Consider the following 16124-nt stretch of genomic DNA (forward strand, 5'->3'; position numbering starts at 1 on the left):
GAGCCCGGGGCTGGACGGGGTTTGGGGGGGGTTGGGGGGGATTGGGGGGGTTTGAGGGGGTTCAACGGGGTTTGAGGGGTTTAACGGGATTTAACGGGGTTTAACGGGGTTTGATGGGGTTTGAGGGGTTTAACGGGGTTTGAGGGGGTTCAACGGGGTTTGAGGGGTTGAGGGGGTTTGGCGGGGTACAACGGGGTTTGACGGGGTTTGACGGGGTTTGACGGGATTTAACGGGGTTTAACAGGGTTTGATGGGGTTCAACGGGGTTTGACGGGGTTCAACGGGGTTTAACGGGGCTCGGACGGGGTTTGACGGGGTTTGACGGGGTTTGACGGGGTTTAACGGGGTTTGACGGGGTTTGACGGGGTTTGAGGGGTTCGACGGGGTTCAACGGGGTTTAACGGGGCTCGGACGGGGTTTAACGGGGTTTGACGGGGTTTGACGGGGTTTGACGGGGTTTGACGGGGTTTGAGGGGTTTAACGGGGTTTGAGGGGTTCGACGGGGTTCAACGGGGTTCAACGGGGTTGGACGGGGTTTAACGGGGTTTAATGGGGTTTAACGGGGTTTAATGTGGTTTAACGGGGTTTGACGGGGTTTGGCGGGGTTTAACGGGGTTGGACGGGGTTGGACGGGGTTTGACGGGGTTTAATGGGGTTTAAAGGGGCTCGGACGGGGTTGGACGGGGTTTAACGGGGTTGGACGGGGTTTAACGGGGTTCAACGGGGTTCAACGGGGTTTAACGGGGCTCGGACGGGGTTTGACGGACTTTGACGGGGTTTGACGGGGTTTAAAGGGACATCGGCACCGAGCCCCCGGCCCCCACCGGCCCGGGAACACGCCCCAGGTGCGAGCGGTGAGCGGGGGAAGCTGCGCTGGCTCGGTGCCACCGGGGCCACCCGTGGGGACACCGGGAAGCTGCTCCCGTGGGCGCCTGGCCCGGGGGGCTGCGGCAGCCGGGGGGCACACACGGGTGTGGGGGGTGCAGGTGTGGGGTGTGGGCAGGGCACACCTGGGCATGGGCACACCTGGGCATGGACACACCTGGGCATGGGCACACCTCGGGATGGACATGCCTGGAATGGGCACACCTGGGAGTGAGCACATCTGGATGTGAAAACACCTGGGCATGGGCACACCTGGGTACAGACACACCTGGGAATGGACACACCTGAACATGGACATATCTGGGCACGGACACACCTGGGCATGGGCACACCTGGGCAGGGACACACCTGGGCATGGGCATACCTGGGAATGGGCACGCCTGGGTATAAGCACACCTGGGTACAGACACACTTGTGTGCTTGTATGTACATGGTACACCTGGACAGGGACACACCTGGGCAGGGACACACCTGTGACCGGCCCGGGTGTGACCGGGTCGGGGCTGGGGGGCGTCACCTCGGCCCCGCCCCGCCTCCGCGCGCTCCCAGGCCCCGCCCCCTCCGGGGCGGGGCCTGGGAGCGCGCGGGGGCGGGGCGGGGCCAAGGCGGGTGGGGCAGGCGCGGGGCGCTCGTGGGCGTGGCTAAAGCCGAGCGGGGCGGAGCCGAGCGCGTTGTGGGCGGGGTCCGGCCGGTAGTGGGCGTGGCCTCGCCGATATGGGCTGTATTAGAGCGGCAGGGGGCGTGGCCTCGCCTTGTGGGCGTGGCCGCCCGTTTGGGCGTGGCCGCGCCGTTGCGGCGGGCCCGGCCCGGCCGGTGTCGCTGGCGCTGCGGCAGCGGCGGCTCGGGAGCGGGGCCCGGCCCGGCCCCGCCGCTGCTCCGGCCCGGCCATGGCGCTGCTGCGGGCGGCCGCGCTGCCCGCCGAGGGCTGCCCGGCCTGGCTGCCCACGCACGTCCAGGTGACGGTGGTGCGGGCCCGCGGGCTGCGCTGCAAGGGCGGCGGCAAAGGCAAGGCGGGCGGCAGCGACGCGTACACCGTGATCCAGCTGGGCCGCGAGAAGTACAGCACCTCGGTGGCCGAGAAGAGCGGCGGCAGCCCCGAGTGGAGGGAGGAATGCGCCTTCGAGCTGCCGCCCGAGCCCGGGGCCTGCCCGGGGCTGCTGCTCACCGTGATGCACCGGGCGCTCGTGGGCATGGACCGGTTCCTGGGCCAGGCCCTGGTGGCCCTGGAGCCCGCCCGGCAGCGCGGCCGCGAGCCCGACGAGCGGTGAGTGCGGGGCACGGCAGCGCCTGGGGCAGCTCGGGGTGCCAGGGTGGGCACGGGGACCCCCGTGTGCCGGGGACTGCTGTCCTGCCCTCCTCCCGTGTCCCAGGGTGGGCACGGGGACCCCCGTGTGCCGGGGACTGCTGTCCTGCCCTCCTCCCGTGTCCCAGGGCGGTGTCACGGTGTCCTTGGGTACCTCTGGAGGGGCAGTGGGGTCACTGTGTGCCCCAGGGTGGGCACATGGACATCCCAGTGTCTTGGCGCGGCTGTCACTGGGTCACTGTGTGCCCCAGGGTGGGCACATGAACCCCCCCAGTGCCCTGCTGTGGCTGTCACTGGGTCACTGTGTGCCCCAGGGTGGGCACATGAACCCCCCCAGTGCCCTGCTGTGGCTGTCACTGGGTCACTGTGTGCCCCAGGGTGGGCACTGCGGGGTCACTGTGTGCTCCAGGGTGGGTACACGGACACCCCAGTGCCCTGCTGTGGCTGTCACTGGGTCACTGTGTGCCCAGGGGTCCCTGTGTCCCCAGGACGGCTGCTGGAGGAGGAAGGGCATCACCATGGCCACCCTAGGGACGTGCCACGGGGACTGGGGTGTGGCAGATCCCCGTCTGGGCTTTCTGCGGGCCGTGCTCGCCGCAGGAGGGGTGGCACGGGTGCCCTGGGCAGGGGTTCCGAGGCTGGGCTCACCCTGTGACCCTGGAAGGACGCTGCGGGACTCGGGCCATCGCAGGGCCCGGGGATGCTCCGGGAAGAAGGACGTGCCCGGAGGGGTGGGACATCCCGGCTGTGCCAGGAAGGGACCGTGGAGAAGGGGCCTTGGAAGGGAATGGTGCTGGACAAGGCACTGGAGCATCTGTCCGTCCATCCACCCACCCATCCATCCTCCCACCCATCCATCCACGCCCTGGGCAGGGCTCAGCACGGCCCGGGGTCCCTGTGCACCCCGCAGGGCTCTGTCTCTCCGTGCTTTGTCCCCTGAGAGCTGCGGTGGCTTTGCAGCCCCCCCGTTGTCACCTGCTTTGTGGGTGCCGGGTTTGGGGCTCCAGACCCTGACCTGGCACTGCCTCCAGCACAGATCCCAGTGTGCCAGGGAATTGCTGACCCTCCTCCTCCTCCCCAGCAGGGCTCACAACATCCGAATGCTTCCGAGCCTTCGCCAAGCGCGGGACTGTGCCCGGAATTCCTTAGGGAAGGAGTTTTGGGGGGCTCGGTCGCAGACCCGGCGGTGCCTCTGGGAGCGTCCCCCGAACCCCGGGTTGTGCTGGCTCGGTGCCCGGAGCTGCGGGCTCGGACAGGATTCGGCCTCGCCGCCGCCCGGGCAGCGCGGGATCCACGCAGCGGGGCCGGGACAGCTTCTCCCGGGGGGAAAGAGCTCCCGAGCCGGGGCGAGCGTGGGCCGGGCAGGGCAGAGCGGCCCCGGGACGCGGCCTGGCACCGTCCCGGTGTTCTCCTGCTTTGCCAGCCCAGCCGTGCCAGCCACCGGGCCGGGAGCTGGGGCTGAGGAAGGGCACTGCCCAGGGCCCCGGGAGAGACGCGGGGATGGGGAGCAGCCCGGGACTGGGACAGCCCTGGGACAGAGGATTCCTGGAGCTGTGCACAGCCCTGCTCCTTGGGACAGAGGTTTTGTGGAGATGTGCACAGCCCTGCTCTTGGGACAGAGGTTTTTTGGAGATGTGCACAGCCCTGCTCTTGGGACAGAGGTTTTGTGGAGATGTGCACAGCCCTGCTCCTTGGGACAGAGGTTTTGTGGAGATGTGCACAGCCCTGCCCTGGGACAGGATTTCTGGAGCTGTGCACAGCCCTGCCCTGGGACAGAGGTTTTATGGAGCTGTGCACAGCCCTGCCCTGGGACAGAGGTTTTGTGGAGATGTGCACAGCCCTGCCCTGGGACAGAGGATTCCTGGAGCTCTGCACAGCCCTGCCCTGGGACAGAGGATTCCTGGAGCTCTGCACAGCCCTGCTCCTTGCTCCTGGTCTCAAAGGTCTGCTCAGGGGCTGCTGATCCCCCAGGAGCAATGTCCAGCCTGTGCCACCCCGTGACACCGCTCCTGCTGCCAGGGGCATCCCCAGCGGCTTGGGAAGGCTTCAGGGAGACCTTCCAGCACCTTCCAGGGGCTCCAGGGGCTCCAGGAGAGCTGGAGAGGACTGGGGACAAGGGACAGAGGGACAGGAGCCAGGGAATGGCTCCTACTGGGAAAGGGGAGCTTGGGCTGGGATCTTGGCAGGGAATTCCTGGCTGGGAGGGTGGGGAGGGGCTGGGCTGGAATTCCCAGATTTGCTGGGGCTGCCCCTGGATCCCTGGAGTGCCCAAGGCCAGGCTGGATGGCTCTGGAGCCTCCTGGGACAGGGGAAGGGATGGAATTGGATGATCCTTTCGGTCCCTCCCAGCCCAGCCCCATTCCATGATTCTCGCATTTGCTGTCTGCCTCCCTCCCTTCCTGTAGCTTTGCTTGCATAAGGAAAATTCACTTCCCCTTGTGGCAGTGAGGATCACAGGAGCTTTTAAAACTCCATTTTCACCCGTGGCCCCGAGCACGGGAAACACGAGGGAAGGTCTCACCCTGTGCCCCGAGGGTGGGTGGCACCTCTGCAGCCTGGAGGGGCCACACTGGTTTTTGGAGGAGAATCCCAGGGGCTGGAGCTGGTCCAGCCAGGTGGGAGAAGGATCACGGGGAGCTCAGGGGCTTCTGCCTGTCCAGGAGCTTCCAGCCGGCTTTGAGCTCTGGAAACAACTTTGGTCAGGAGGAAACTTTGAGTCCCAGATTAGAAAGAGCAAAACAAACAGAGGCTCCCACCCTCGGCGCTGGTCCTGCTGAGCCCAGCCAGGCCTGTGCTGGGGAGATAAGGGGGCTGTGGGGCCGAGGGGGAGATAAGGGGGCTGTGGGGCTGAGCCTGCTTTGGGGTCTCGCCCTGCTGCCAGCTGGAGCGGGAGCCTGCTCAGGCTGAGGATCCCTTGTCAGTGTTCTGACCTTGCTCTCATTTCCCTGCAGGTTTTCATTGCACAGAAACTTCCCCAGTGATAATTGTTATCCTTGTTTTGGGCTGGGTGGAAAATGTTCCGTCAAACTTGGACTCTTCCCCGGGCAGGGGAGGCCGGGGGTGCTTCCGAGCTGCCTCGTGCTGCTCAGCCTGGGTCATTTCAGTGCTTTGCCAGGGGAAAATCCACTCCTGGAGTTGCACAAGAGCAGCCTGGGAGCTCTCATGGCATTTTTGGCCGTCCCAGGGTTTGCCCCACGCCCGGGCAGCTCTGAGATGGGGTTTGGCAGGCAAAGCAAGCCCCGAGCATCACTTCCCCCTTTGCATTGAGCCTCTGTGCATGCAGAGCCCTGGGCAGGACCTCCTGCTCCTCACCCCCTCCCCTGACCTGGTCCTGCCCTTCCCTGTCCTGTGCTCAGTCTGCAAAGCCGGGGTCCAGCCCAGGAAAAGAGGGATTTTGGGAACTCAGGAGGCAGCTGTTGCTTCTGCTTCCCAACGTGCAGGAAATGCCCTTGGAGTCCCCGTGGGGCTCATCCCCGGGGTGGCAGCGAGCCAGGGGCTGTCCCTGCACACCCAGCCCATCAGCTGGCACCTGGGAAAGCTGGGGGGGCATCCAGAGAAACGGGGCTCCCTCCAAGGCACCAGGCTGGGTTGGCATGGATCAGAGAACCCCGGGGTGCTTTGGGCTGGCAGGACTGTAAAAGCCACCCAGTGCCACCCCTGCCACGGGGACACCTCCCACTGTCCCAGGCTGCTCCAGCCCAGTGTCCAGCCTGGCCTGGGACGCTGCAGGGGCAGCCCCAGCTGGGAATGCTCTGGGAATTCCAGCCCAGCTCCTGCCCGCCCTCCCAGGGAACAATTCCCAATATTCCAGCCGTTCCTGCCCTCTGCCCCTGGGATCCATTCCTGTGTCCCGTCCCTGTCCCCGCAGCCCTTGTCCCCAGTCCCTCCCCAGTGCAGAGCTCTGGCCCAGGAGTGGCACCCTGATGTTCCCCCCCCTGCACATCCCCAAAATATCTTAGGCTAGCTCAGAGGTAAGCAGGCTGTGAAGGGGAGGAATATCAGGAGATGGCAAAGATTCCCAAAAGAGGCTCTTACCCCAGATATGTTGGTTCAGCTCTCTTTATTCTGTGGTGTCCATGGGAGAGCGGGGCAGAAGAGGATGAACAGGAAATGTCAGGGGTCTGTACAGACTTTGGGCAGGGTGGGCTTCCCTGGCTCTCCCATGGGGCAGGAAGGAGGGTCCAGGGTATCTGAGCAGAGCCCCAGGGTCCCGGGGAGGGGGCACAGAGTGCCCATGGGCTCACTGTGACACCTGGGCAGCCCTGGCAGGGCAGGAAGGAGGGTCCAGGGTATCTGAGCAGAGCCCCAGGGTCCCGGGGAGGGGGCACAGAGTGCCCAGGAGCTCACGGTGACAGCACCCCTGGGTGAGCAGGGGACACGGGGGGACAGGAGGTGCCTGGCACACCTGCAGGGCTGGGCCTTGCCTCTCCTGCCGGGAGCCCCTGGGAACCCTCACTGTGCAGTGTGGGCTGAGCAGGAAGCAGCTGAGGTTCAAGGTTTCCTGGGCTGCCTCAAGCTGGCCCTTGGGTGCCGTTCCACTGAACCATTTCCATTTGCCTTCTGGCCCAGAGATCTCCCAGCCCCTGGGACAGGGGAAAGGCTGAGGGGGTTTGAGCAGGGCTCCAAGCCAGGGTCTGCAGCGCCGGGCTCTGCGTGTGAGCCCCAGTGGGTGCAGCAGGACTCAGATTCCTGGCTCTGCTGCTCCTGCAGTGACTTGCACTGCCTCCCGACGGGGAACTCGGCTGGGGGAGTTGTTCCTGCTGCAGAATCAGCTCAGCTCAGACTTCCCCAAAGCCCTTCCGTGCTGCACTTCCCTCCTGTGGTTCCCCTTCCTGCCCAGCTGTGGGGCAGCTGCTGCTGGGGGGGCTGGGGGGCTGCCGGGGCTCTCCCTCACCACAAGGGACCTTTCCTGGTCCCTGAGGCCACCGGGGCGATGGAGGGGAGGGGACAGGGAGTTCCCTGGCTCTGGGGGCCATGCCATGGAGGCAGGGAGCAGAGGAGGAGGTGTGGGCCCCGGCACGCGTGGGCAGGGAGGCTGGAGGAGCAGAGGGCTGATCAGGGGCTCTCCAAAGGGCCCATCCTGCCCAGGGATGGGTGCTGCCTGTCTGCTTGGTGTGTGGCACCTTGCAGGGGTGAGAAGCTCCCTCAGAGCCAAGGAGGCTCCCAAATCCCTGCCCTCAGTGGGCCCCCACCAGGCACTTGTGCCCTGCTGGCCTGGTGGGACCCATCCCGTCCCCTCCCTGCTGTGGCAAACGCTTCCCTGGCTCTGTCCTCGTGTTCCCCCTGGCACGGACCTGCTCTCACCTCCTCCTCCAGCCCTTGTGGAGCTCTGCCAGCCCAGGCTGTGCCTGTGCTGTGTCCCTGTCCCGTTTCGTGAAGATCAGGACACACTTAGTGCTGCGCTGGGGCCGTGCCACCCCCCTGTGACCTCCTCATCTTCATTCCCAGCCTGGCCTTGGCTCCCTGTGCCAGGGGACACTGTCACAGCCAGGCTGAGCCCGCTCTGCTCCCTGGGGAGCTGAGGCCAGGCAATCCCTGCAGCTCTGCCCTTGGCACGGCTGTCCTCAGGCCCAGGAGAGGGAGACCTTGCCGTGGGGCAGCAGGAAACTGCTGCTCTGGGCTGCATTTGGGGTGGGAGGTTTGCACCAGGGCCAAAGAGCCCTTTTCCCCGTGGGCAGAGTGCCCAGCAAGGCTGGTGAGGGTCTGGGAGGTGGCCAGGAGCACCAGGGAGCTCCTGGGATGCCCTGAGCTGGGATGGCTGGGGCTGAGAACGCAGCTGGAGGCAGGAAACGCCCAGGAGTGTTGAAATGCTGCAGGGGAGGAGGGGCTGGAGCTGCCAAAAACTGGGGCAGCAGGCTCTGCTGTGGGGGCACGGGCACAGCCAGGGCTGGGGTGGCATCTGTGGTGGCCAGGATGGGATGGCACCCTTGGTGGCCAGGATGGGGTGGCACCTTTGGTGGCCAGGATTGGATAACAGCCTTGGTGACCAGGATGGGATGGATCTCTGGTGGCCAGGATGGGATAACAGCCTTGGTGACCAGGATGGGATGGCACCCTTGGTGGCCAGGATGGGGTGGCACCTTTGGTGGCCAGGATGGGATAACAGCCTTGGTGACCAGGATGGGATGGTTCTGTGGTGGCCAGGATGGGATAACAGCCTTGGTGGCCAGGATGGGATGGATCTCTGGTGGCCAGGATGGGATGGATCTCTGGTGACCAGGATGAGATGCCACCCTTGGTGACCAGCTGACCCCAGGCAAGCATTTGCCCTGAGCTGGGAGCCCGGGGCAGAGGCCCCAGGTGCTCCCCAGGCTGTAATTCTGCTCCTACCTGCCCAGCTAACCCCATTTTCACCAGCTGCCATTGCAGTTTTCAGGAGTTGAAGGCCCTTGCTCTGCTCTCCTGCAGGAAAACTCTGCTTTTTTTTTGTTTTTTAAGGTATTTGAGCAGTCTGATCCCAGCTTAGCTAATCTGGCACGTTGAGTCTGGTGTGTTGGTGGCCGAGAGCGCTGCCCCATCACCCTCCACCCTCTGACACCCCAAAAAGCTGCAGACTCAGGCTGCTTGCTGCTTCACGTGGATTTTCCAGGAACCTGAAAATCCAGGTTTTCTCCCAGCAGCTGGGCAAAGCCCTGAGTCCTGCTGCTGCAGGGGCAGCTGGTGCTGAGCCTGTGCTGAGCTCAGCTGTGCCAGGAGCCCTCCTGGGGCTGCTGTCCCTGTCCTGGCACTGCTGTCCCTGTCCTGGCGCTGCTGTCCCTGTCCTGGCACTGCTGTCCCTGCCCTGGCACTGCTGTCCCTGTCCTGGGATTGGTGTCCCTGTCCTGGCACTGCTGTCCCTGTCCTGGCGCTGCTGTCCCTGTCCTGGCACTGCTGTCCCTGCCCTGGGATTGGTGTCCCTGCCCTGGCACTGCTGTCCCTGTCCCGGCACTGCTGTCCCTGCCTTAGCACTGCTGTCCCTGTCCTGGCGCTGCTGTCCCTGTCCTGGCACTGCTGTCCCTATCCTGGCACTGCTGTCCCTGCCCTGGTGTTGGTGTCCCTGCCCTGGCACTGCTGTCCCTCCCCTGGCACTGCTGTCCCTGCCCTGGTGTTGGTGTCCCTGCCCTGGCGCTGCTGTCCCTGTCCTGGCGCTGCTGTCCCTGCCCTGGCACTGCTGTCCCTGCCCTGGCGCTGTTGTCCCTGCCCTGGCACTGCTGTCCCTGCCCTGGTGTTGGTGTCCCTGCCCTGGTGTTGGTGTCCCTGCCCTGGGGCTGCTGTCCCTGCCCTGGCGCTGCTGTCCCTGCCCTGGTGCTGCTGTCCCTGCCCTGGCACTGCTGTCCCTGTCCTGGCACTGCTGTCCCTGCCCTGGCACTGCTGTCCCTGCCCTGGTGCTGCTGTCCCTGCCCTGGCATTGCTGTCCCTGTCCTGGTGCTGCTGTCCCTGCCCTGATGTTGGTGTCTCTGCCCTGGCACTGCTGTCCCTGCCCTGGCACTGCTGTCCCTGCCCTGGCACTGCTGTCCCCTTGGAGAACAGCCATTCCCCAGCCCCTGGTGCTGGTTCTGTGTGTTCACCTGCCACGGTGCCTCTCCCAGCTGGCAGTGGGAAGGATGCACAGGCAAGGGTGTTTCTCCTGTGCTCCCTGTGCCCTGGGGGGCTGCCAGGAGCCTGTGCAGCAGCTCCTGGTGCTGTGCCATCTCGCAGACTCAGCTCAGGGCTCCTGCTGCTTTAACTTTGGCCTCCTGTGCCCAGGGCAGGGGATCAGCAGCACTGCCAGTGTCACTTTGTCCCCTGTCCTGTGGTGTCTGGGCAGCTCAGGTCGCTGGCTGCCCACGAGGGTGGTTTGCTGGGAGGCAGCTGGGAGGACACAAAGCCTGGGTGCTGTGGAGTGTGAGCAGATAAATCCAGCTGAGGGGATTGCGTCCTGACTCCTGCTGTGGCTGTCCCCACATAAGTGTTCCACACTGTTTTACAGCTCCTTAAATCTTTCCTCCTTCCCCTTGTCCATCCTGGGCTAGAGAAAAGCCTCAGGTCCCAAAACAAAGTGATCCTGGCAGCATCAGCCATCCAAAACCAGCACGGGAGCCAGCCCTGCAGAAGCAGGAGCACAGAGCCAGACAAAAAAGCACAAAATTCCCCGGGGCTGGGTGGTTCTGCAGCCTGTGCTTCCCCTCCCGGCTAGGTGAGCTTCCTCTGGCCCGGCTGCCTCAGCTGCAGGCTCAGGGGAATGTCTCTGTGCCCGGCTCTCGGGGTGGGCTGTGCCAAGGGGAGCTGGCCTCAGTTTCCCTGGATTGCTGCTCCTGCCCTGCCCTGCTCTGTCTCTGTGGCAGCACGAGGGATCCTTGATTCAAGGCTTGGGGCTCCTCTGGCCAGCCAGCCTTGCTGCAGGGATGAATCAGCAGGAGCTGCCAGCTGGAGCAGGCTGGGCAGAGCCTCTGGGCTGGGGTGTGTCTGTGGCACTGCAGCTCCCTGCTCTGCCGGGCACGAGGGTTTCTGCTGCTGCCAGGTGAACCTGGCCCGCCCCGGCAGTGCCCAGTGCTTCTGGGAGGCTTTGGGGGAGCTCCTGAAGTGGAAGTGCTCCAGAAATGCTCCAAAATGCTCCAAAATGCTCCAGAAATGCTCCAGCTGGGCCTCCTTCCCCTCTGCATCCCTGAGCCCCAGGGGTCACCAGGAACTCCACTCCCCTAGGAAACTCCCTGCTGGCAAAGCACTGGGACCAGTCTGGGAGGGAAACTGGAGGTCCTGGTGCCCAGGGTGTGCTGAGCAGGGCTGGGAGGCACAGGAGGTCCAGCCGAGCTGCAGCTTGCAGGGGAATCCTGGGGACCTCATCCAGAGCCATCAGAGGGCAAAGGTAGTCCTCCTTGGGAATGACCCCTGTTCTCCTGGAATAACCCAAATCCCCCTGGAATAACCCATATCCTGCTGGAATGATCCCTGTCCTCCTGGAATGACCCATATCCTCCTGTCCTCCTGGAATGACCCCTGTCCCTCTGGAATAACCAATATCCCCCTGTCTTCCTGGAAAAACCTCTGCCTCCCTGGAATAACCCATATCCTCCTGGAATGACCCTTCTCCTGCTGGAATAGCCCATATCCCCCTGTCCCCCTGGAATAACCCTTATCCTGCTGGAATGGCCCATCCCGCTGTCCTGCTGCATCCCAGGGGTTGGCACCTCCTGTTCCCACTGGGCTGATTGATAAAAACCCAAGCACAGGACAGGGAACAGCTGAATCCTCCCAAACCTCATCCTGTGCCACAAACTGGGAGCTCAGCCTAAAACCATCCCCGTCGCCTGCTGGAGCTGTAGCCACGACTGGTGATGAGGTCTTGGGACCAAAACTAGCTGCTGAGCCCCAGCAGCAGCAGAGCTTTGCCTCGAGCAGCTGCTCTTGGAGCAGCCCAGGCCCAGCAGATGAATTCCCTGGGCTGCTCCCAGGGCTGGGAGATGCTGGGGGCACATCCCAGCTGCTCCTAGGGAGCTCCTGCCTTTCCCCGGGTGAACCCAGCCAGGTTCTCGCTGCTTTTTCCGTGGGAGGATGTAAGGTGCACAAGCTCCTTTCAGGAGTTCTTTGGTTTTCCTGTGCACTGATCCAGCCCCCCAGGCTGCTGCAGCCCTGCCCTCCCGAGCTGCTTCCAGCTCCTGCATTCCAGGGCAGGATGAGCTGGGGGATGTTCCAGCAGCCTTTTCCCCTCCATCCTTTGGGAAGTGTTCTCCTGCTGCTCCCTGGCAGGGGCTCGGCTCTAAGGGGTTACTGCTGCCTTTTCCATGGGTTTTTTCTTTTTCCTGCCTGGCAACCTGAGCACTGAAAGGTTTGCAGTGGGCATTGGATGGGGTGGGATAAGCGAGTGGTGGGAATAGCAGTGGATTCACTGGGATTTAATTCAGCAATTCCCAGGCATGTCCCTCCTGCCTTTGTGTGGTAAAGGACCTGGGTGCTGCCAGCTGTACCTGGGATATTTAGCAGGGAATGAGGGCATTTTGTGCCCCCTTCATGGGATCCCAAACTGGTTTGGGTTGGAAGAGACCTTAAAAGGCATCCAGGCCCTTGGGCAGGGACACCTCCCACTGCCCCAGCTCCTCCAAGGCCTGTCCAGCCTGGCCTGGGACACTTCCAGGGTGTGGTGTAGCATTCCCAGCCTTCCCAGCTCCTCCCTTCATCCAGGCTGTGATGACTTCCCTGGCAGCAATTCAGGAGCTCCTGGAGGACACAATTCCAGTTTTTTCCTCACCCTGGTGATTCCAGCATGGTCACATCTGCCTCCATCCTGTCCCATCCTGTCCCGTCCTGTCCTGTCCCGTCCCATCCATCATTTTCCTTCCCTATTTTTTTTCTTCTCAGTGAAGAAGAAAAGTCCCTCTTCTTCACTCTCCAGGTGGATGTAAGACGCCACTGGGATTTTTATTTTCTGGGAGATGGTTAATGCATGTCGGAAGTGTCTTCACCTCCCGTTGCTCCCAGGCAGCACAAGGTGGAGAAACGGGATCTGTCCCGAGCCTGCAGCTTTCCCAGGGCCTTGTTAAGGGGAATTAGAATCAGAAATTCATCTCATACTTGGATCAGGGCAGAATCAGGGCCGTGGCTGTGCTGGGTTCCTGCTCATCCTGCTGCAGCTGCCCTGGACGTGGTGCCTGCACTGGCAGAGGTGGGGCAGCCCCTGGGGAGGGGGGGGTGAAGTGATTTTTGGGAAGGAACGGTTCCCTTGGTTCTGTGGTTGGTGCTGCCCCATTGGCACGTGGGAATGGAGGCCCAGGGGTGGCTCTGGAGCCCCAGTGCCACCGCTCCTCCCCGCTGCAGGAATCCAGACCCCTCTCCATGCCGCTCCAGAGGCTGCCCCGTGCCCTGCCAGCTGCCAGGCCATTCCCTGGGGCAGCATCAGCCCCTGAAGGGAGGCTGGGCTGCTTTGCCTGGTGCAGTGAACGGTTTGGAGGCTTTTCCAGTGCTCCCTCATTTCCACGGGCAGCTCCGGGTCCTGTGTGGGGTGGGACAGTGGGCAGCGTTCCCAGGAATCCTCTGGAATCAGTGGGAGCTTTGTGCTGGACACGGCCCATGGCTCCTTCTGGAGCTGCCACCATGAACCTGCAGTGGGGGTGTGGGAATTGCCCCAAATCAGCAGCCTGGGAAGGGTGGGCTCGTGTTGGGTGGGGCTGGAACTGCTCAGCAGCTGCTGGAGCTCACCCCAGAGAACTCCTGGGATGCATCACCCTTTAAAGAAAGTGATCCAAGGACACTTGCAGGCAATGCTGAGCATCTTTGTGGAGCGAGACACAGCAGGTCTGGCAGGAAGTTGATTTCATGGATGATGTTGAGCTCCTTTGCTGTTCTGGATTAGTCTCTGCCGAGAGGATCCCTGAGTCACAGGGATCAAATTATTCAAACGACGAGCACAAAATGCCCGTGGCTTTGTCTCCTTCAGAGCACTGCTGCCAGCTCTGCCTAGGGAATCTGGGGTGTCTGGCAGGGACAGTGAGGTGCTGTTTTCCAGGTTATCCAGTGTAAGGGCAGTGCTTGGGGTGAGGACACGGATGGAGATGGAGCTGCAGGTGTGCCAGGGAGGGTCAGGGTATGTGTCACCTCCGTGTGGGGTGTTTGTGTCTCTGACCTGGGGTTTAGGTGATATCTGGGATGCTTGGCTTAGAATCCCAGCAGCAGTGAGGTTGGAAAAGCCCTCCTGGATCATCCAGTCCAAGCTGTGCCCAATGCCCAAAGCACTGAGTGCCGCATCCACTCATTCCTTGGACACCTCCAGGGATGGGGACTGCAAACCTCCCTGGGTAGTTCCAACATTTTCCAGCCCTTTCCCTGGAGAAACTCGTGCTGGATTGCCCTGGTGCTTCCTCCCAGCAGCAGCATCTCCTCCAAGCTCTCCGGCCCGTGGCTCTGGGAGATGACGGAGGGCCCTGTCCTTTTGTGTCCCCTGGCTGCAGGTGGCACAAGCTGCACTCCAAGGCGGGGAAGAAGGAGAAGGAGCGGGGTGAGATCCTGGTGAGCATCCAGTTCACGCGGAACAGCCTCACGGCCAGCATGTTCGACCTGTCGGCCAAGGACAAGGCGCGCTCGCCCTTCGGCAGGCTGAGGGACAAGGTGGCAGGCAAGAAGAAGTACGAGCTGGAGTCGGCCTCTGCCATCATCCCCAGCAGCGTGGGGGCCCTGGACATGGAGGATGACTTCGAGCTGGGGGGCAAGAAGTCCAAACTCAAGGGCTTCTTCCTGAAGAGCAAGCTGCGCAAGTCGTCCCTGACGCAGTCCAGCACCTCCCTGGGCTCCGACAGCACCGTGTCCTCGGCCAGCCTGAGCGTCCCCGAGGTGCCCAAATCCCCCAGCAGACACGGCAGCCTGTCCGCAGAGCACTCTGGTAAGAGGATCAGGGATAATCCCCCCAGGGCTCCCCTGCCTCCCTCTGCCAGGGACCGCTGCGGCCTCCTCGCAGCTCTGGGCACCGCCTGCTTACCCAGCACAGAATCGGGAATTGTGCAGTTGGTTGTTCCAGCTCCGGGGATGTGGAATGTGGGACCAGGAGTGTGCAATTGGTTAGGCTGGAAAAGCCCTCCAGGATCGTGCAGTCCAGCTGTTCCCTCCGCACTGCCGAGGCCACCCCTCACTGTGTCCCCCAGTGCCACATCCACAGGGCTGTGAAATCCCCCAGGGATGGGGACTCCAGCCCTGCCCTGGGCAGCTGTGCCAGGGCTGGGCAGCCCTTCCCATGAGGAATTTCCCCAATTGCCACCCTGGGGCTCCCCTGAGGCCGTTCCCTCTCCTCCTGTCCCTGTTCCTGGGAGCAGATCCCAAATCCCCCCGGCTGTCCCCTCCTGGCAGGAGCTGTGCAGAGCCACAAGGTCCCCCCTGAGCCTCCTTTGCTCCAGGCTGTCACTGCGGGGTGAGTCCTGCACAACCCCCAGATGCTGTGTGTGTGTGCTGGCAGGGAGGAACATCCAGGATTTGCCTTTCCACACCTGCACCCCGAGCTCTGGGGATCTGAGGGTCCTGCAGGGCTGCTCCTTTCAGCCCCCCGGAGCAGTCCCTGCCAGGAGAGCCCTGCTGGGCCGGGCTGGGCTGGGCTGGGCTGGGCTGGGCTGGGCTGGGATGAGCTGGGCTGGGCTGGGCTGGGCTGGGCTGGGCTGGGCTGGGCTGGGCTGGGATGAACTGGGATGAGCTGGGATGAGCTGGGCTGGGCTGGGCTGGGCTAGGCTGGGCTGGGATGAGCTGAGCTGGGCTGGGCTGAACTGGGCCAGGCTGGGCTGAACTGGGCCGGGCCGGGCCGGGCTGCTGGCCCTGCCCTGGGTCACTGCTCTCTCTTGAGCCGCCTCTGGCTCGCAGGCAAAGCCCAAGCGGGGCCTGGCTCCGGTGATTAAAACAATCTGAGCTCTTGGCACTCCCAGGGCAGTCATTTACAAACAAAAAAGGCCCTTGTAGGGAATTAATTCTCCCTTGGAAACAAATTAAATGGTTCAGTTGGCTGAGACAGCACATTGCCAGGGTGGGTGGGAGTCCCTGGGGGGGCCGTGTGGCTTCTGCTGGTGACGTTCCTGTCCTGGTTCCATCATCCTTGGGATGAGCCTTCCAGCGACTGGGAGCTTCCCTTCCCATGGCAGGGGCTTGGAACTGGGTGATCTGTAAGGTCACTTCCAGCCCAAACCGTTCCACGATTCTGTGAAGGAAGCAGCATCTCCAGCTGGGAGGGGCGAGCAGTTCTCAGTTGTTTTCCTTGGGTCCTCCTTGACTTTTACCTCCAAAAATTGGCAGTAGCCACGAGGTCATAGAATCACAGAATTGTTAAGGTTGGAAAAGATTTCTAAGATGATTGGCCCTGAAGGCAGTAGGAGGGAGGTGCAGGCGCTGAACCCTCCTGGCTCATCACACCGAGCAGTGGCCCCATCACCTCTTGTCCAGTGCAAACTCGAAAGTCACATGGAAGCTTTAAAACCCTTTAAGGAGCTTCTGAGGAGTTCCTTGCATTTGTGAT

At 63.0% G+C, this 16124-nt stretch overlaps 1 protein-coding gene across 23 annotated transcripts in view; it reads left to right on the top strand.

Moving 5' to 3' along the window:
* The first annotated feature begins 1718 nt into the window (after positions 1-1718).
* Positions 1719-16124, top strand: part of RAB11FIP5 (RAB11 family interacting protein 5) — a 43096-nt gene continuing 28690 nt past the window's right edge. For 20 of the 23 annotated variants that reach the window (XM_085577312.1, XM_085577321.1, XM_085577324.1 and 17 more), the window contains exons 1-2: positions 1720-2149; positions 14089-14516. In XM_085577312.1, the coding sequence (XP_085433438.1) occupies positions 1773-2149; positions 14089-14516 (805 nt within the window). In that variant the 5' untranslated portion in view covers positions 1720-1772. Of the gene's footprint in view, positions 2150-14088; positions 14517-16124 lie in introns of all 23 variants that reach the window. The other 3 variants (XM_085577331.1, XM_085577332.1, XM_085577333.1) reach the window with 2 other exon arrangements.

This window comes from Lonchura striata, chromosome 4 (assembly GCF_050655825.1).
Source record: "Lonchura striata isolate lonStrDom1 chromosome 4, ASM5065582v1, whole genome shotgun sequence".
NCBI classification, from domain to species: domain Eukaryota; kingdom Metazoa; phylum Chordata; class Aves; order Passeriformes; family Estrildidae; genus Lonchura; species Lonchura striata.